The sequence below is a fragment of the Xyrauchen texanus genome, chromosome 18 (genome assembly GCF_025860055.1).
Source record: "Xyrauchen texanus isolate HMW12.3.18 chromosome 18, RBS_HiC_50CHRs, whole genome shotgun sequence".
Classification (NCBI taxonomy): domain Eukaryota; kingdom Metazoa; phylum Chordata; class Actinopteri; order Cypriniformes; family Catostomidae; genus Xyrauchen; species Xyrauchen texanus.
This window is the reverse complement of record NC_068293.1, coordinates 33,938,317-33,959,504: the sequence shown is the minus strand read 5'-3', so window position 1 is coordinate 33,959,504 and position 21,188 is coordinate 33,938,317. Positions and strand designations below refer to the sequence as shown.

The 21,188-nt window shown below is 38.2% G+C and overlaps 1 protein-coding gene across 5 annotated transcripts in view; it reads left to right on the top strand.

Moving 5' to 3' along the window:
* Nucleotides 1-21,188, top strand: part of LOC127658534 (semaphorin-5B-like) — a 182,561-nt gene that overhangs the window by 103,192 nt on the left and 58,181 nt on the right. For all 5 annotated transcript variants that reach the window (XM_052147870.1, XM_052147869.1, XM_052147871.1 and 2 more), the window contains 3 exons: nucleotides 12,331-12,393; nucleotides 14,789-14,887; nucleotides 15,285-15,498. In XM_052147870.1, coding sequence (XP_052003830.1) covers nucleotides 12,331-12,393; nucleotides 14,789-14,887; nucleotides 15,285-15,498 — 376 coding nt within the window. The remainder of the gene's footprint in view (nucleotides 1-12,330; nucleotides 12,394-14,788; nucleotides 14,888-15,284; nucleotides 15,499-21,188) is intronic.

Below are 21,188 nucleotides of genomic sequence, written 5' to 3'. Positions count from 1 at the left end.
CAATAATAACAGTGGTGAGATAGAGATGGTTGTGCTGGATCCAGGGAAAATGTGTGTGCTGTAGGCATAGGTGGAGATGCTCGAGTGCATATCTGCACCCTCTTGTGTAACGTTCAGTGTTCTTGGACAATGAGGCAGAGGTATTGAGAGTCATGTCACATACTAGAGGGCGGTGATAAATGGTGATGGGGCCGCTTGAATAGGGCACCCTGTTAAAGGACGAAACAGGGAGGTGCCTTTGGTTGGCTATTGAAGCCTGCAGACCTTGAAGATCTGCCAATGAGATGGAAAGCCTAGCTGCTCCAGCCAGCACGTTGGGGGCGAATCCATCGTACTTTAATCAGGGACCTCCTTGATGAGTATGCAGATGACTTTTTCCCTCCCAAACCAGTGGAGTTTTGGAGGAAAGGGAGTGTTTATGCAAACTCTCGGCCTAATAACTGCATTGTGAAAAATCATTTTCTTAATCAATATTATTGTCTTGTTTTCCAATAATAATATCAAAACATGCTTAAAACAAGATCAATTTACTTTACTTTAGTTTCTTAACCCATTGGCAAAAAGTTTTTTCTTCAAAATATAAACTTTACAGTTTTTTATCAAGAACAAAATTATTTGTCAATGGGATAAGAAAAATAAACTTTTAAGAATGTTTAGGTATTTTTACGTTACAACAAGAATTACTTGATTTTGAGCATGTATCCTAAAACATTTTGCAAATTTGTTTAACTTAATATGGGGTACAGATGAAACAAAAGCAACTCTGGGTTTTTGTTTTTAATGGTTAACTAGACCCCTTATTTAGTACTCTCAAATAAGTGGGAATGGAAAGTCAAGGAAAAATCACGTGAAAGTGATATAAATGTATAGGTGGGAGGACCTACATAGATATTTCTTTACTGAAAAATTAAAAAATAATAATTTTTCATACTATATTGTTGAAAGAATAATGTTTAATTGTCTAAAAGGAAAAGTACCTTATGGCAAGCAGCAAGCACCCTAAGCACACTTGCAGTGCCCCATGAAACACTCTTCATTTCTAACATTAGTAATGTGCCACTGAGACAATAGCCTTATATCTGGAAGCACACTGCTTGCAAAAAATGTGTCTCCACCAGTCTGCCATCTCTTGTGCTCTTATTAGCATTGCCTCAATACTTGCAGTAAATAGAATGCCTTTTCTAGCCCAGCGTTGCCTCTCTGCCTCACCAATTTATGTATAAATAAATCCCAAATATTTTATCCCTCCATGAAATATTCATTATACCATTTCATGAGGAAGCCAGGGGCAGAGCACTTGGTGTCACTGACATTATTAGAACAGATGAAGTTTGAGTAATTATGCCACAAATAGTCGTGATTTTGGAGTTTGTTCACATATACGATGTGGTGGCCTCATTAAACGAGTAAGATCCAATTGCAGAGCCACATTAGACTGCACATACCTCTGTGTGATTTTCTCTTTGGTAGCTTTGGAGGCAAAAATTATGCTCTCAACATCCTCTGTGCCCTTCAGTGAGTTTTACAGCTACTCCAAATGAAAATAAAATACATTTTAGAATACTTTATAGTGCATCTTTTGTTATTAAAGCATCATAGAGATCTTGGTGAAATTGTCATTTATCTTTCTTAGCTTAAGTACTTTTGTAGAAGATTGCAGCAATATCTAAATCGAAGTGAAGGCCCTTTCATGACTAAGTTAGTGCTGTAGCGCACTTCTCAATGCAAGAGTCTTGACGTTTGACTGGTGAATTGTTTTATGAACATCCCATAAAAATATTTGGAGATAACATGATGGAAGGACGACTTTTATATCAAGACAGCGAGAATCGAAAGCACTAAACAGTGAAAATATGTACAGTATTTGAACTTTTGACAGAACAATTCATACCAATCACCAAAAAAGGACTCATCTCTGGATGAATGCTCTTGGTGAATTTAATGGTGAATATGAATAAGTCCAAAAACTGAGGCACCAAAAATGTGGCCGTCATCTCTTGTTGCTTTTTATTCTAAAAGACAAAGCAAATTCATTGTGTGAAAATCAGCAACGTTGGGGCAACGTTGAACCTTTCGTTTAAAATAATATATCATGCATATTGTATGGTAAATCATAGTAAATCAATTAATTATTAAACTTGGATGGTAACGGCAGATTGTGTGGAGGTTGCTAGTTCATTCCACCACAGAGGAGCAGAGAAAGTGAATGATCGTGAAATAGACTTTGAGCCTCTTTATGATGGGACCACCAAACATCGCGCATTCATAGACCGCAGAGAGTGAGTTGGAGAACAGACCTGAAGAGGTGAATTGAAGAAAGAGGGTGCGGATCTATTGGCTGTCCTGAAAGCCAGAGTCAACAATTTGAATTTAATGGGGGCAGCTACAGGTAGCCAGTGGAGTGAAATCGAGAGTGTGGTGACATGATCCTTTTTGGCTGATTGAAGACCAGCTGCATTGCTGCATTCTGGACCATCTGCAGTGGCTTAATTGTATTAGCTGGGAGGCCAACCAACAGAGTATTGCAGTAGTCCAGTCTTGAAATGACCAGAGCTTGGGCCAGTTGCTGTGTAGCATATTCAATCAGGAAAGATCTGATTTACCTGATGTTGTGAAGTGCAAATCTGCAAGACCGGGCAGCTGATTAGATATGTGCAGTGAAATTTAGCTGGTCATCTACCACCACTCCTAGGTTCTGGGCTTTTCTGGTTGGTGTTAGTGTAGTGATATATGACTCAAACCATTCAAGTGCAGGTCCTGTGATGCCCAGGTCAGAGAGGGTGGCAGGAGGATCATGTGGTTCACTGTGTCGAAGGCAGCAGACAATTCAAGGAGGACGAGGACGGATGATTTGGATTTGGCTCTCGCCAGTCGCAGGGTTTCACCTACTGACAAGGAGGCAGTCTCTGTTGAGTGTCCTTTTTTGAAGCCAGACTGATGTCTGTTGAGTAGGTTGTTCTGTGAGAGAAAAGGAGACAACTGTTTGAATATGACCCTCTCAAGAGTTTTAGACTGGAAGGGTAGGAGAGAGACCGTTCAGTAGTTGTCGACTACTGTGGGGTTATGTGTTGGTTTTTTAAGCAGTGGGGTTACTCAAGCCTGCTTGAATGTATTGGGAAATATTCCAGTTGTGAGAGATGTGTTGAAATTGTATGTGAGTGTGGGTAAGATTGATGCAGAAGCAGCTTGCATAAGATGGGAGGGGATAGGGTCAAGTGGACAGGTGGTAGTATGGTTAGAAAGAAGCACTTTGGAGACCTCAGTCTTGGAGAGAGGAGAAGAGGAGGAGGAACGCAGAGGATGGGATTTTGGAAGAGAGTAGCTGTGGGTGTTAGGTATAGAGAACTGGCTGCTGATGCTCACTATCTTGTCAGTAAAAAATTTGGCAAAGTCATTTTCAGTCCAGAAAATATGTGTATTGAATGTCCATTTTTCTAGTTTCCTCTGCTCTTAAAATAGCCACTAGATATTGCTAGTGTGTAGTAAGGGGCCATTTAGATCGAATGTGTTCCTGTGCTAACAAATGGAACAGAACGCAGGTGTCTCAAGCCACATTTTTTAAGTTGTTTTTCTTTTTAACATAACATAACATGGCATCTAAAATACTTAGCGATCATGTGCAAGATGCTGAAAAATACAGTGAGACATGGCACAATCTTCAAAGACATCACAGCACATGTTTACTTGTAAAACAGTGCAGACTCATTGAAAAACAAGTTTGGTGTGAACGGCCCCTAAACTTGCCCGCAAGCCATTTGTGAAAGAATCGTTCTTTTGGACCATGGATGGTTCAAAACAACCCACAAATATGTCTCACAGTTTCATTAGCGTATGGTCCGTGTCAGAATGATTTAAAATATATATATATATATCCAGTAATCACAAATGCCTGGAAATATCATGGAAAAGTCATACAATTTTGTTGGTCATAAAGGGAGGGAACCCTGGTAATTGTTGTCAGCACTTCGAAAGTTCAGCTGTGAATTGGTTTAAAATGTTAAATCATTTAAATTTTAAATGCTGTCTCACAACACTTGAGCACTGAGGGTAATGCTAAACCCTTACAAAAAAATAGCTGCAGTTCAAATGACCACACTTGTACTGCAGTACTGAAAACTGCAGGAACACTGTGTCCAAATTACCACACTCGTACTGCAATACTGAAAACTGCAGGAATACGGTGTCCAAATTACCACACTTGTACTGCAGTACTGAAAACTGCAGGAATACTGTGTCCAAATGACCAACCACACTTGTACTGCAGTTCTGAAAACTGCAGGAATACTGTGTCCAAATGACCAACCACACTTGTACTGCAGTTCTGAAAACTGCAGGAATACGGTGTCCAAATTACCACACTTGTACTGCAGTACTGAAAACTGCAGGAATACGGTGTCCAAATTACCACACTTGTACTGCAGTTCTGAAAACTGCAGGAATACTGTGTCCAATTTACCACAATTGTACTGCAGTACTGAAAACTGCTGGAATACTGCATCCAAATTACCACACTTGTACTGCAGTTCTGAAAACTGCAGGAAAACTGTGTCCAAATTATCACACTTGTACTGCAGTACTGAAAACTGCAGGAATACGGTGTCCAAATTACCACACTTGTACTGCAGTACTGAAAACTGCAGGAATACTGTGTCCAAATGACCACACTTGTACTGCAGTTCTGAAAACTGCAGGAATACTGCATCCAAATTACCACAATTGTACTGCAGTTCTGAAAACTGCAGGAAAACTGTGTCCAACTTACCACAATTGTACTGCAGTACTGAAAACTGCAGGAATACTTTGTCCAAATTACCAAACTTTCACTGCAGAACTGAAAACTGCAGGAAAACTGCGTCCAAATTAGTAATACAAATATTACATGTGACTGATCATGTGAGAAGCAAATTTCCAGGTTTGTGTGGGCCAAACTCACTTTTCCACCGTGAATTAATTGTTTTTTCGAATGTATGACTTTTATCACAGAGGAGCCATGCAAATTTTGTTTCACAGACATTAATCTGAGAACATTAACTGTCCAAATAGGGCTTTGTTTTGCTTTTAGTGCTAATACTGCCCTCATAATTATACTTCATCTGAATAGTCCGGTAAGACAGAAGTGCAACGAGATGCAGAGAAAATGCTGGCTGCTTCACTCCACCGAGTTGTGTGAATGAGTCTTTAGTTTGCTGCGTCTGCATTTGTTTTGTACAAAAAATTACCATTAAGAGGTCCTTTCTCCATCACTTTGATGCTGTGTGTTTGTTTGTGGTGTGTGCGTCACTGTGTAAGGTCTCCCCGGTTACATCGCAAAGGTTCCACCCAATTGCAACTGGTGTTTAGGTAGATCTCACACAGAATAAAATGGTAATAATATTAATCACATTAAAAAAAAATTGTAATCCCATTTTTTACTACATAGATTGCAGTAATACATTTTTGTAAGGGAAGCTGATGCTTCATACATTAGAGTTCAATGCATTGGGTAACACTGATCCAAGACATATGAAATAGTCGTTCAAAACCCATATGACTTTTCTTTCCCCCTGTTGCACACAAAAGGATTCGTCAGAACAGTTAGGAGATGTATTACTTTTTATGGCTGAACGATCCCTTTAAATGTCTAAACAAAAAAATTCCACAGGATCATTCACACACTAAATTAACTAGCAGTTACGTCATTATCTCTGCATGCTTTTAATCTTTATTACCTCATTCACTTTGGCATAACGCTTGTCAAAGGTAATTTATCATTCAAAAGTTTAAACCTCCCACCAGAGAAAGGCTCCTCAGTCACCATCCGCCATTGCCTGCTGGATACTGGCCCCCCAACGGTGGCAACGTTTCCAGTTTCACATTCAAGTCTTTGCCAAACATGGCATACAGTGTGCTTTTCACAGCCCGCCTCTTCAGAATGGTCTTTGGGAATAACATTGGTGGGCTGGCATTGTTCCAGTGTGGTGTAAAGAGAGGAGCTGCCGTGGCTAAGGTCAGGGTTAAGCTGACGGATTCTTCCAGAAAACGGGCTCACAGACAAGATGTTAATGACCTGAACGATGACTCACAGCTTAGGCATCCATCACAAACATGCCTGAAACACACATGAATGCACAAACAAATAAGCTCACCCACAAGATCTATTTAGCAGTGTGTGTCGCTCCATCTTACCTGACAGCTTTGGCTTTGAGAACTACATTGACGAGCAAGAAGTTTGTAGCTAAATGTAAAATAAAATTAAAATTAAATATTCAGTTCACCCCAAGATAAAAATTCTGTTATTATTAATGCTCATTCATGTCATTCCAAACCAGTTTGACTTTCTTCTGTGGAACACTAATGGCGACAGGCGCCATATAACACCAAAAATCAAAGTTAATCAAACATTTTATATCTCATACTCAAAGTGTGCCAGTTTTGATGTCTGTGATTCCATTGGTTTCTGTGTGTTTTCTAGCTGAGCACAATTACGCAGAGATTTGGACCCATATTTCGGTCCGTTTCTCACACAAAGCTATCATCTATCATATGGCTTTAGAAGACTTGGAAATAAGCCTAAAGGGAAAGTTCACCAAAAAATGAAAATTCTCTCATCATTCACTCACCCTCATGCATGTCAGATGTATGACTTTCTTTCTTCTGCATAACACAAATTACGATTTTTAGAAGAATACAGTCAGGTCCATAAATATTGGGACATCAACACAATTCTAATCTTTTTGGCTCTATACACCAGCACAATGGATTTGAAATGAAACAAACTAGATGTGCGTTAACTGCAGACTTTCAGCTTTAATTTGAGGGTATTTACATTCAAATCAGGTGAACGGTGTAGGAATTACAACAGTTTGTATATCTGCCTCCCACTTTTTAAGGGACCAAAAGTAATGGGACAGATTAACAATCATAAATCAAACTTTCACTTTTTAATACTTGGTTGGAAATCCTTTGCAGTCAATTACAGCCTGAAGTCTGGAACGCATAGACATCACCAGACGCTGGGTTTCATCCCTGGTGATGCTCTGCCAGGCCTCTACTGCAACTGTCTTCAGTTCCTGCTTGTTCTTGGGGCATTTTCCCTTCAGTTTTGTCTTCAGCAAGTGAAATGCATGCTCAATCGGATTCAGGTCAGGTGATTGACTTGGCCATTGCATAACATTCCACTTCTTTCCCTTAAAAAACTCTTTGGTTGCTTTCGCAGTATGCTTCGGGTCATTGTCCATCTGTACTGTGCAGCGCCGTCCAATGAGTTCTGAAGCATTTGGCTGAATATGAGCAGATAATATTGCCCGAAACACTTCAGAATTCATCCTGCTGCTTTTGTCAGCAGTCACATCATCAATAAATACAAGAGAACCAGTTCCATTAGCAGCCATACATGCCCACGCCATGACACTACCACCACCATGCTTCACTGATGAGGTGGTATGCTTTGGATCATGAGCAGTTCCTTTCCTTCTCCATACTTTTCTCTTCCCATCACTCTGGTACAATTTGATCTTTGTCTCATCTGTCCATAGGATGTTGTTCCAGAACTGTGAAGGCTTTTTTAGATGTTGTTTGGCAAACTCTAATCTGGCCTTCCTGTTTTTGAGGCTCACCAATGGTTTACATCTTGTGGTGAACCATCTGTATTCACTCTGGTGAAGTCTTCTCTTGATTGTTGACTTTGACTTTGTTTTCACCAGGGAAAGAATTCTTCGGTCATCCACCACAGTTGTTTTCCGTGGTCTTCCGGGTCTTTTGGTGTTGCTGAGCTCACCGGTGCATTCTTTCTTTTTAAGAATGTTCCAAACAGTTGATTTGGCCACACCTAATGTTTTTATTATCTCTCTGATGGGTTTGTTTTGATTTTTCAGCCTAATGATGGCTTGCTTCTCTGATAGTAACAGCTCTTTGGATCTCATATTGAGAGTTGACAGCAACAGATTCCAAATGCAAATAGCACACTTGAAATGAACTCTGGACCTTTTATCTGCTCCTTGTAAATGGGATAATGAGGGAATAACACACACCTGGCCATGGAACAGCTGAGCAGCCAATTGTCCCATTACTTTTGGTCCCTTAAAAAGTGGGAGGCACATATACAAACTGTTGTAATTCCTACACCGTTCACCTGATTTGGATGTAAATACCCTCAAATTAAAGCTGAAAGTCTGCAGTTAAAGCACATCTTGTTCGTTTCATTTCAAATCCATTGTGGTGGTGTATAGAGCCAAAAAGATTAGAATTGTGTCGATGTCCCAATATTTATGGACTTGACTGTATATCAGCTCTTTTGGTCCATACAATTCAAGTGATTGGGTGCCAAAATTTTGACACTCCAAAAATCACAAAGGCAGCATAAAAGTAATCCATATGACTCCAATGGTTAAATCCATATCTTCTGAAGTGATCATATAGATGTTGTTGAGAAACCGATACATTTTGAAGTCCTATTTTACTATAAATTCTCCTCCCTGCCCAGTGGCGATATGCACAAAGAATGCAAATTAGCGAAACCAAAGAAAAATGTGGAAGTGAAAGTGAATGTGGACATTTATTGCAAAAAGGACTAAAATATTGACTTAAATATGAGAATTTTAATTTTGGGGTGAACTATTCATTTAATAGTTATTTGGACTACTTTTTGGTGGTGCATTTATTTATTTTTGTAGCTCGATTTTTCCCTATTCATTTTTATGTATTTTCCTTTTGGTTCAGCCTGGCAGATATTAATTTCTTTCTTTGTGTGAAGAGTGAGAATGGGCATTTATTGTCTTGACTTCACCTTCTGCCCAATCTTATTGAATCTTTAGTATCTTTAATGACCTAAGCATAGCGACTTTACCAGGTATATTTTTATTGGTTTGGGAAAAATTTAATTGAATGATTTGCTTTAGAATCATCAGTCTCTCTCAAGCATACTTACTTTGTGTATGTTGGTAGCCATTCACAGATGTATTTTTGTAATCAATTTGTGTTTCTCTTCTTACCAGTTTTGCCATCTGTGATGGTCATGGCCAAGAATTTGGCAGGACAGGGAATAAGGCAATGACACAATGAAGAATTTTATTTCTCCTCAACAAAATCAGCATTCAAGTCATCAGTCTTAAGAAAAAATATCAAGGCAAATCAAATAAACAAGGCTTCCAGTTTATAACTCTCTTCCTGGTTAATAAAGTAACAAACAATGAAGAATACATAAAAATAAAATATCACAAAATCAAACAATATCGACCAATAAGTCAGTAGCCCATGATGGTTACGGACTAACAGACAACTGTGCTGAACTGTGCCGCCGCCTTTTGTTTTTTGGTGTCTCACATTCCACGTCCATGACTCCACCTACTGGGCTGTTTGTGCAATCTTTATCATTTTGTTATAACAACTACAGGTGGTTTAAAAAATTACTTGAAAATGAATGTTACAACAATAAATGCATCCAAAAGCTGTCAATGCCTAAAACTTTACACCAGATGAAATACATGAGGCTACATTAACATAATTCTCCGTCATTTGCCTATTTTTATTGAAACACTGACGGATAATTGATACGTCCTCCAAATCTGCAGATTTTTAAATGAAACCTAGGGAGACCATACGTCCTCTTTTCACGTATATGTACTCTTTTTTGGACCTTAAAAATTTTCTGGTTGGATTCAGATTCCCAGATTTGTCCGTTTTCCTATTGAAGTGCTTTCTATCATCATTATCATACATTGTGTGTAAAAAAAAGATACCGGTGAAATATAGCACACCATAAATGTGAATTCTCTTTCTGCATGCTGAATGTCTATGTGTCTGTCTCTCTTTCACACACACAACATGTGCAGAAAGTGTGAGAGCCCAGAGAACTTCACTCTTTAGAACTTTACCATGTAAACTTATTCAGTGATTGCCGTCGAAAGCGTCCATACAGATATTTTTTGTGAGAAAGGTATTTACGTTAAGTAAACAGGGAGTGTTCCATCGTTTTTGACTGTTGTTAGTGATTATTTCGATGCTTGGTAATGTGATTAAGTTGCGAACCGGAAGTCTGTAGCATCCACGTTGGGAGTATGTGCTAAGCATAATGGGTAATTTTGCCGCCTGTGAAAATCATGGATAGGTGAGGGGAAAGCAAGGCAGGTAATTTAGGAAACAGAAGGATAAATGAAAGGAATTAATACATCCTCTAACAGCACATATTCCTCAAGAGCCTCTGATGATCGGCATCACCAGCAACATTTGTCTAGCTCTAGTGTACAATAACAACACCGCACTGGAAGTGCGGAGCATTTGAGTGGATGTAGCTCGCCATAATGGCGCCGCCCATTGAGAAGTCAGGAAAAAGGTGGATAAATATACATTGTGGACTCTACCAAACACAAATTAAAGGTAAGGATCAAAATAACGATTTACTCAAATAACCCCAAACATAACCTCACGTTTTAATCAACATACAAACAGAATTATAACTGTCATAATAAAATAAATCAACTTCCTAAATTACTAAGACAAATAGATAATGAATTAACTGTGAAGAAAAAAAATGCCCCCTCCAGTTCTGAACATAATGGCACAGTCCAATTTCTCTGGCCCAGCATAAAGGTGGAGCTAAAACCCTTTGTTTGTTGAATCGTTGAATGTGGCTATTCAATCCATGATTCAGAGTTACACGTAACTTGGGTAAATTCACTTTAAAACCGCAGGAATATGCAAGAAGTGTGTACGCTTCTATAAGCATCTTTGATGTTCTTAATAAACCGTTATAAAGACGTATTGTCCTGTGTGCTTATTTCACCTGTTATTCATGTTTTAAATATACTTTAATTACAAAAAGACAACCACGTTAAACTATCAATTATTTATACATTGGTAAAGACAAATAATATGTGCGGTGTGCTACACATCATCACACCATCTAATCTTCCTCCAGGTTCATAACTTTTGTCGTTGAATTATGGTTCAGCTGCATTAGCCAATGCCCACTTGTAAACCACAGCATTGCAGATCATGTGTGAGAGAGAATTGTGCTATTGATACACTAAACCAATTACCACCAGGTTTCATCTGTGGTTACTGGTTTAGTGTACGTGAGTGCATGAATGTTACACTTATATAGTGCTTTTCTGATGCTACGCTCAAAGCGCTTTACATAGAGAACAGTTGGTTCCCCTCAACCACCACCAGTGTGAGGCATCCACCTAGGTGATGTGACAGCAGGCATAGTGTGCCAGCACGCTCCGCACACTGTTGGTGGTGTGGAGAGAGTAGAGTGGTACAACCAATTAATGGATGGGCAAAATTAGGAGGCCAGTACAAGGACCAAGACACTTGGGTTACACCCCTACTCTATAATGAGAAGTGCCCTGGGAGTTTTTTATGACCACAGAGCGTTAGGACAATGCTTTAACTTTTCATTTTTACAGTATAATGTGACATATACTGGGGCATTTGGACCCACATAGACCGCAGGGTGAGTGCCCCTTGCCACCAATTTCAGCAGCAACTTTAGTTTTTCCAAGGTTGTGTCCTATTTAGGTGTGGACCGGTCTCAACCCTGCTAAACTTCATTGGCCCAAATGGCTCTTTGAAGAATGCTGTTGATATGGTTTCTCACATTTACTGTTTCCTTCAAATATGACAGATCTTCTTTTCAATACAATGGCAGTTGATGGCGCTTCACTTATAGTTAAATGGACTCAATAGTATCATAAAAGTTGTCCAGGCGGTTTGTGCATCATATTCAAATTCTTATGAAGTTTTGATAAGAAACCACCCGAAATTAAAGTCATTAAGTTTGTTTGTTTTGGATAGGTCATACAGATTTAGAAAAACATGAGGTTTATTAAATTATGACTTAATTTTAAGGTTAACTATTCTTTTAATATCTGATACCAATGAGATTGCAGGGACTACACCTCAAGCTGTGTGGTGCTGGTGGTAGCTTTGTGCTTACAACCAAATCATTTGTGAATATGTGTGTGGCTGTGCATATGCCCACCTGAAGAAAGTGGGATTTTGGTTTCTAAGCACTGCCTCTATTATTGTTGGCTGGACACGCAGCTCCAAAGGGAGGGGTGGGGGGGAGACAAGGTCACTGTGCTTCAATGAGGCTAGGCGATGGCATTTACATGCAAATTGCATCTGGTCTTCCAACTGTCTAGTTACCTCACCCTTTTAAGCCGCTGCCCCACTTATCATTCTGTTTACACAATAAACACCACAGTAAGGTTAATGTATTTTGATGCATCTAGCTAAATTCAGTATTATCATCAACAGTTGTATAACCTGGCTTCTGCTGTACTACAAACACTGGGTAACTTTGAATAGCTGCAAGTCACTTTTTGTTGTTTTATTTTGGTTTCCAAGGCAACGGAATGGGGCCCAGACGAAGACACCAGGAGGTCCTGTCAAAGCAAAGGAAAGACGGAGGTAACTTTAAACCCCCAGGTTCTCTGTTGAATAGGTACATTTCTTTCAAAAAGCTGACAAGCCATTGGCTAGAGGGTTGGGTATTGTTGAGGTTTGTGGGAGGGCAATACGTTCAGCTTACTTATTCAGTCATTTTAAAGCCCAGAGGTCAGTATTTCTTTTTTTGAGCAGATAATTTGTGAAAATGAAAGGCAAAATTACAAATCTGATTTCACATTAGCTAGCTGATTAAAGAAAAAGTTTGATAATTTGAATGAAATTCACATAAATGAGCTTACCTCTTTAGATTGTCAGGCCTTATATATGCACTCCTAACCTCATTTTTTCTAGTTTTTCTCTCTTTTGGAGTGTAAGGGACATGAAAGTCAATAGAAAAGTCATGTAAATAAATAAAATCTTAAGTCATTTAAGTTATGGAAATTTCTATAGTGAATAGTTATAGTGATTCTATTGTATAATTCTATTGTGAAGTTTTTCTAGTTATGCTCCAGTCTAAAATATTTCATAGACTAGAATTCCTATAAATAACCGAAAAATGGTGGAAAAGTGGATTTAACTTGTATTGAAAACTAATGTTGAAGCTGTCAACCTTTCTTTGAAAAATCGCAAAAAACAGTGGTAGGAGAATGGAAGAATAAAAAAACTGGATGGAACCAGGGAGTTTTTTCCTACATATCTGGGAGGATGTAAACAACAGGAGTTGCCTGATATTTCCGTCACTATGGTTACAGGCATTAAATCAAAGCTATCACCTGTAATAGAAGGGGATTGCATTTGTTTTCATATTCATGTGATATTATTTGATCCGTTCCTGTCTACTCCTGCATGCTGAACTCCGTCGCACATGTTAATAAATATGGTTCTCAATCTCAAACACTGACTGTGTGTAAACATCCAATGAGTAGCAGTTCTCATCTTAAGTGAATAGCACAAGCCACTGTTTGTTCATTAGCTGTTAATTTATGCAATGCAGCTTTCTACCTCACAGAGATGAAGGTGCTTATCACATCCCATCTTGTTTAAACACTTTTACAGTTAACTGCCCAGACAAAAAGATGTAGTCACAGAAGGGAATACTTTTGCTTTGTAATAGTACAAATTAGTGTTGTCAAAAATATCGATATTTCGATAAATATCGATACTGAAATATCTGAACGGTACCAATACTAATTTCCCTAAGTATCGATACTATCCGAGCTGTCACTTTCACTTCTCTCCAAAGGCGCGTTGACAAACACCACACACACTCGCACTCCTCTCATTCGCTCTGGTTAAATAGCAAAAGTGAAGTGAATGTAAAGATGGCGAGTGCATGCGGCGCCCCCGCGACCAGTTTTGTTTGATAAAGAACACAGCAGGAGTGCTATCTGGAAAAATTTTTGATATGAAGCCAGACATCCCAAGCCTCCCGGAAGTTCCGGGAGTCTCCCGCATATTGATAGCTTCTCCCTGATGCCCGCAATTTAGTTCAAATCTCCCGGAATCTATAGCGCACATGCGAGACAGAACATACTGCACGCATAACATAGATAGCGCGCACACAACATACATAGCGCGTGCACGGCAGAGAGGGAGAGAGCGAGAGACCTTATGAAAGCTAGTCAAACCCCCCCCCCTTGACGTTTAAGTATCTTTTGTTGACATTGAGATTGGATTTGATTTGACTTGGAAATACAAAAGATTGCACTTTTTATTTACTTGCACTTTATTGGTTTTTGAATGTATGGCAATCTGAGAGGCTTTTGAACAAGTGCAATACCTCAGGACATTTTGTTCATGTAAAATATACCTCATTGTCATGTTCTAGACAGTTCTACCCTCTTAATATTGTGGCAGTTTTTTTCTCTGTGGTATCGAAAATGGTATCGAATATCGATATTTTTCAAGGTATCGTATCGAAGTTAGAAATTCTAGTATCGTGACAACACTAGTACAAATGAAAGCTGAAGTCATATCACTCTTTGGTGGAGCATAAGTGCTCCCACAGGAAACACCTTTCCAGTATGGATGAGACTCAACCGAAAACATATTTGTGTGGACATGACCTTAGAATGATGAAGATGCCACTGAATTAACTGAAGATTAGTTTTATTTTTCTGATTTATAATTTTATAGGATCCTTTTTAATTCTTAAATGATTTTTGTTTGAGCCCATGAAAATGCAAAAACACCACAATCGCTGAATTAAACATGCAAGATAGTAAGGATTTGTGACAACAATAGAGCATACTACTTTTTTAAATGTTTAGTGTTGCTTGCTTCTTCACATACATTTTTTATTTATTTACGTTGTACAGCATATCTTGTGCAGTATGCTGTTAGCTATATGCTAGTTTTCCGAACACATTCAATACTGTCATACTGACACTCAGAGGTGTTACATCTCTTTCTCCAGGTGGAGTGTCAAAACTACATCCGAGTGTTGCTTGTCAACAAGACAGAGGTGATCACATGCGGCACCAATGCCTTCCAGCCTCTTTGCATCACCAGAGAGGTAGGCATCTAGTATGACTGCTATCCTCATTGCTAAATGCTTATATGCTTAGCATAGTTGTTTAAAATTATTACTGTTAAAGGGATAATTTATCGCAAAATGAAAATCCTGTCATTATTTGTACACCATTATTTTGTTTCAAACACATTTCACTATGTATCCATAGAATACAAACGGAGATGCTAGACAGAATGTTTTTGTCTGTTTCCATTCATTTTATTTTAGAGGGGGTAAAAATGCATTGAAAGTGAATGGTGACTGAGGCTGTAATTCTGCCTAGCATACCATTTGTGTTCCTCTTAAGAAAGTCAAATGAGTTCGGAACAATATTAGTGTGAGTAAATGATGACAGAGTTTATCACTTTAAAATGTGTGAGATACTGTCTCTCTCTCTCAGGTAGGGAACATGAGCAGAGTGTTAGAGAGGGTGAACGGAGTGGCCCGCTGCCCCTATGACCCCCGTCATAACTCGACCGCTGTGGTGACTGAAAGCGGAGAACTGTACGCCGCCACGGTCATCGATTTCTCTGGCCGGGACCCTGTCATATACCGCAGCCTAGGAGGAATGGCCCCGCTGCGGACCGCCCAGTACAACTCCAAATGGCTTAATGGTAAATAAATCTCATCATCTGATGTCAGATAGCCTAATATTTTAGAGTTTGCTTCAAACGTTTCAATGTATCTCTTGCTGCACTGTCTTATTAATTTGAATTAAAATTTCTGAATGTTTGTCTTTTTCTTCAAATGCAAAAAGTGATGATGAGATATTATAGAATTTTATATCTCCTGCTTCTCAAATTATTCTGTAAAAAAAAAAAAAATTAAAGACCCTGGTAAGCTCATGTGTCTCCTCCAGAGTTTCAGAAGTGATGTCAATCAGGGCTGGACTGGCTGGACTTGCTGTCCTTTTCTGCATATCGCGGCGCCGTTCTGTAGTCTGTTCTGAATAACACATTGGCTCATTTCTTCACGCCACATTCGCTCTGTTCTCCCTATGGCCAGTCCGCACTGATCGGCCCCAAAGTGCGTCGGCCCACTGGAAAAATGCCCAGTATGTCAGATTACCAGTCCAGCCCTGATGTCAACAATGTCACAGATTGTGTTCAGATCTTCCCAGATTTAGTCTTCAATCAAAAATATGAGATTTCAAAATGAACTCAAATATTTGTCATAAAATACTTCCAAGGCCAAATTATCTGAGTAACTATACTCTCCACATAAATTTTGGAATGTTATAGGGTACAACAGGAATGTTGTACCCTATGTTGTTTCCTTATGGAAATTTTGCTTTTTTCTGGTCACAAAAAGATGTGTTTTATTAAATATTGATAGTGAAACATAATTTGTGTAAAATAAATAATAACGGAAGGTTGTTTCAATTAACATTCAGTTAAAAAAAAAAGTGATTACCCCACACTTTTGGTAAAAGGCTCTCTCACTTGGGGTAAAAGGTCCCTATAGGGGGTTTAAAGTGATATAATGTAGATACCAGGGCAATAGTTATTGTGCACATTTTGTCAACTAATGCAACTAATTTTGAAACAACAAGATGCTTTTTTGTGTAACAAATTAAGATGGTGCTTACACAAAATAACTCCTCAACCATTTCCTGTTAATTCTAAACACATTTGGCATTTTATTACATCTCAAGTGTTCTATAAACTAATCTCTATTATGATTGGATAAGTCAATGTGAGCACACTTTAAACATTTTTAACTACAAATATATTCACCCCACTTAAAAAAAAAAAAAAAGTTAAATAGTGGCCTTTAGCCCCAGCAACAGGGGGGATTTTATCCCAAATTCTATCCTTTTACTTATTGGACAGTTATTGAAAAAAATATTATTTAGTGACTGAAAATTATGAAAAGTATTTTATCTAAAAATAAATGTGTTAATTTCAGGGATTTTCTTTAGCCACATACATTTGCAACATTTAAAAAATTTACGAAATCAAATTGCCTCACAATCAACCTTTAGGCACCACACTCAAAGATCTCATAGATCAGGATAATTGTCCAGTGAATAGTGACAAACAGGTGTTTCAGAAAGTGCTCTGGTAGTATTTGTTGCTCTTTAGTGTTTTGGGAGAAAATCAAACCAACGGAGCCTTTTATCCGCAGAGCCTTTAGCCCTGTTGTACCCTACTCTTAATCCCCTAAGGAACTTTAGGAGAATCATCTGAGAAAATTAATTGATACATAAATGAGCCATAACTGAGAACTCCAAGAAGTGTTCTTTTATTGCGAAGCAACCTCTTAGCAATAAAATTTGAGTCACTACATTTATATTCTGGGACCTCTCCTGTGTTCATTTTATTCTGCAAGTGTTCCTACATGGTAACTTCCCTGATGACTTCTATATCTGTCTGAGATTGTCCTTCAGCAAAAGTGGGTACAGCATTGCAACACTTTCGTAATCACATCTTCCATGTTTACAACAGATTTTTAGAATAATCCCATCTTGTCAAGAGAAAATCTAGTCACACACACAGACACAATCTAAACATAGTCAAAAGGTGTCAATAATCTCCCAGCTGCTGACACTGTGCCTTTTCCTATTGAAAATGTATTCAGACATCAATACAAAAAGAATAAGAAACTTCTGGAGTCAGACTTGTAATTCATACAGGCTCCACTGAGGTGTAATTGAGTATTTGAGATGGTGATACAAACTAAGGGGTTGTGGAATTAGAGAGAGGTTATGGAGGCTAAAGTTCGGGCTTGGAGTCTTGGATAGAGTGGACCAACCTATTGACACCCAGCTGTGTAATTATTGCCACATGGCAGAGAGAGGATGAAATTGCAGCTGTAATGCTTCATGTCACCCAGTCGGACTGCACACTTAGTTCCACTGTAGGTCCACACTTGAGGGAGAGAAAGAAAGGCAAAGAGTGAGAGAGAGGCAGAGAAAGAGAGAGGGTATGATCATTGAGGCATTCAGTTTTGCCTGCAGTCTATGAACATTGACCATATGTGAATGCAAACACAGAACAAGCAACCTTAATGGGTCATACCATGGAATAAGTTAAGATTTACTTTTTACCTTTTTGAGCTTTTGAAATTACAAAGTTCAATATACTACGAAAGCATACTGTTACTTTCAGAACTCAAAATTTCGACCCCAGCCCTAAAAGTCAATTTATTGAAATTATGTAGAGAAAATGCCTTGTTTTAAATAGTGTAATTTGTGACATTATTCCTAAATACCATGCAGAACATGCAAAGAGGTTTGCTAATCATAACACAGGTTATTAACATTGAAAACATTGATCTTAAAGAAACAGTAGCAAAACATTCTACTTTGCCATTTAAATGAAGTAGTTGAAGTTCTGTCATGTCATTTAATCACCCACATCTTGTTCCAAACCCGTTTGGTTTTCTCTCTTATGCTGAACCCCCTTCCGTGTTTTCAATACAATGGCAGTTGATAGTGACTCACTTTGAAACTTTAAAAAGGACCTTAAAGTATTGTAAAAGTAGTCCTTGAGGCTTGTGCTTTAAATTCCAAGTCTTCTGAAGGCATACAAAACAAGCTTTTAATCATTTAAACCAGTGGTTTTCAAACCCTGTGGGTCGCCAGTGATTTAAAATAAAAAAAATAAAATAAAATAATTCGTTTTTTAATAATATTAATATTAATAATAATAGCTTTGATTAGAAGTACGCTAAAAAAAAACTAAAAAAAAACATTCAAATTCATGCAAAATAAATAATCCACATGTCACCTGACCGGCTGACCGACCTACTCGTAGCCCTAGGCAACACAAAACAAAACAAAAAACCTTGTGCGCAGTGTTGTTGATATGCTGCCATTTTATTTTATTTTCCCATGAGATGATGAAAATATTCGGTACCGTGAAATTAGTAGCCCGTAATGAATTTATTTTATGCTGAACATGAGCAAACCAAAGTCAAAAACCATTTATGATTTTTTCACAAGAAAAAGAGGGTCAGAGACCGAGACCCCTTTAAATGAAGCAGCAGAAAATGCGGTCAACCATCAAACCCTGCCGCGAACAGCGGAGATCAGCAGGGAAGATAATGAAGGCGATGCATGTCAACAGAGTAGCAGTACTTTCCCAGCAAAGAAAAAGCAGAAACCCGGAGTAAGGCCACACATTTCAGATCAATATATTTGTTTTCCTTAAAATTGTAATTAACACTAACTTTATTATCATTTGAATTATAAATATGTTTGCTTTTAAACTGTGTGATTTTGGTTGGGTGACAGTTGTAGGTTAAGTTTGACAAGAGTTTACAGTTTGACAAAAGCACAATGTTGTGTTTTATTGCGAGTGCACAAATATAAATAAACACTTTGTCATACAGGACATCATTCAAACTGCAAAGTGACAAAGTATGCTTTTGTTTGCAGTGCCGCGCCTCACACATACACACACACACCATTCCAGGCTTGACATCGCAGCCTATTCATTATAGCCGAAATAAAATATGATAATAAAATAGTCAACTAATATAAAAATCACACTGCTCTGTTAAAATAGTCAGTAGTAGGCCTACAATTCGTAGCCTACTATTCAGCGTAAGCACGTACCGCTCCACGTGATGTTTCCAAGCACATTTTTGCGCATGTGAAAAGGATGATTTTTTTCCTGTTGATATTGCAACGTGATTCTAATGAGAGAGTTACGTGAGCATAATGCCCCTTACTTTTACTTTCGCTTTAAATTATTTCGTTTTGGCTTGTTTAAAGTTATTATTATTTTTAATTCTTGTTCTGTTCTGTATATAATGAATATTACATTTAAAGAGTTTGTTGTGGAATATGTTTTGTGTATTTTTTAAGCATGCAGCAAACGATAGGCTATTAATTGGTTAACATTCCTGTATGTAGGCCTATAGCTTGATCAAATTATTTCAGAATCGACTTTGCGTTCCAATCGCGTCAAGGATCAGCAAGTGCACGTGCATCATCAAAAGTGGTTAAAAAAAAAGTGTTTTTTGTTCTGCGCACAAGCCTATGGGTCGCGTCAAAAAAAAAAAAAAAAAAAAAGGGTCCCTCTTGAAAAAGTTTGAAAACCACTGATTTAAACAATGCAGGTTCTCACATGCGTGCCACTGTAAACAAGCTTCTCTCATAGAGCTCATGAACGTTTTCACTGAATTGTTTTTGGTGTTGTTTCTCAGCAATCCTTCATTTAATTCTATGAGACACAGAGAGAGAGCGAGAGAGAGAGAGAGAGAATTTGAATTTTCAAAATCCATTTATTACAAAATTTAAAACATCGTCCAGTCAATTAACACATTGTTAAAATAAAATCAGAACAGACAAGACAAAATTATCTTAAAAGGGTTGAAAAATATAGGTTGTCATCAATAATCTCACACAAAGTCCCCTTATTACACCAGATCTGATCAAAAGAAACAAGATCCTTCATGGCTTTAAAGTATCGAAAATCAATTAAAATTCTAGATTTCACTGAATAGAAAAACACTGCCTCTAAATTATAGCTTGTGTCTCATTCAATTTTATGTTTTCTGGTACTATAAATTGCCATTTTAGCTTGGCCTAGCAAAAAGTTCAAAAGTTGACACCGGAACCTGTGTCTCCAGACGTATTTAAAGCCACAAATAAAAACTCTTAACAGAAAATGTTTCACCAAAACAAACAAATAAATTCTGTAGTACAATAAACAAAATGTCTAAAACATTGCATAAATGCATGGAACACAGTCTCTCTCTGCAAACATAAAGGACAACCATGACTAACACAGGGTTTAAAACTGAAATAAAAGCATTAACTGCAACTGCCCCATGTAGTATTCTCCACTGTAAATCGCTTATTTTCTTAGTTAATGGTGACTTGTACAGAGCTCTCCATTCTGGGTTTATGCCCTCTCCCATCTGTAGGATGGTACGCCAGGGAGTATCCACTTTATTGTCTAAAAAACTTTTATTCAAAGATTTAACACAACTTTTATACAAGGCTTTTCCAGAAGCCGGCTCTAAACCCAATAGTGACACATTTTCAGAATACAAAAAAACACCTTTGCACTCTTCTAAATTAGGTGATAACAGCAGATTAGGAAAATGATCCCCGCAGTTCGGAATGATGGATCCCTCAGAATAGTCCTCCAGCAGTTTACACTCTTCCGTAGTAAGAGCAGACCTCCACTTTTCAAGGAGTTTAGCTACTACACATGTTGATCGAACGCCCAGATGTTCAGCTACCAGATCAACATTCTTAAAGTCTGTTCCCGCTATCCGTACTAGATGTCCAAGAGATATTACACCAGAACGGAGTAAAATTCCTTCAAGTGCTGGGAAAGGTCCTTTA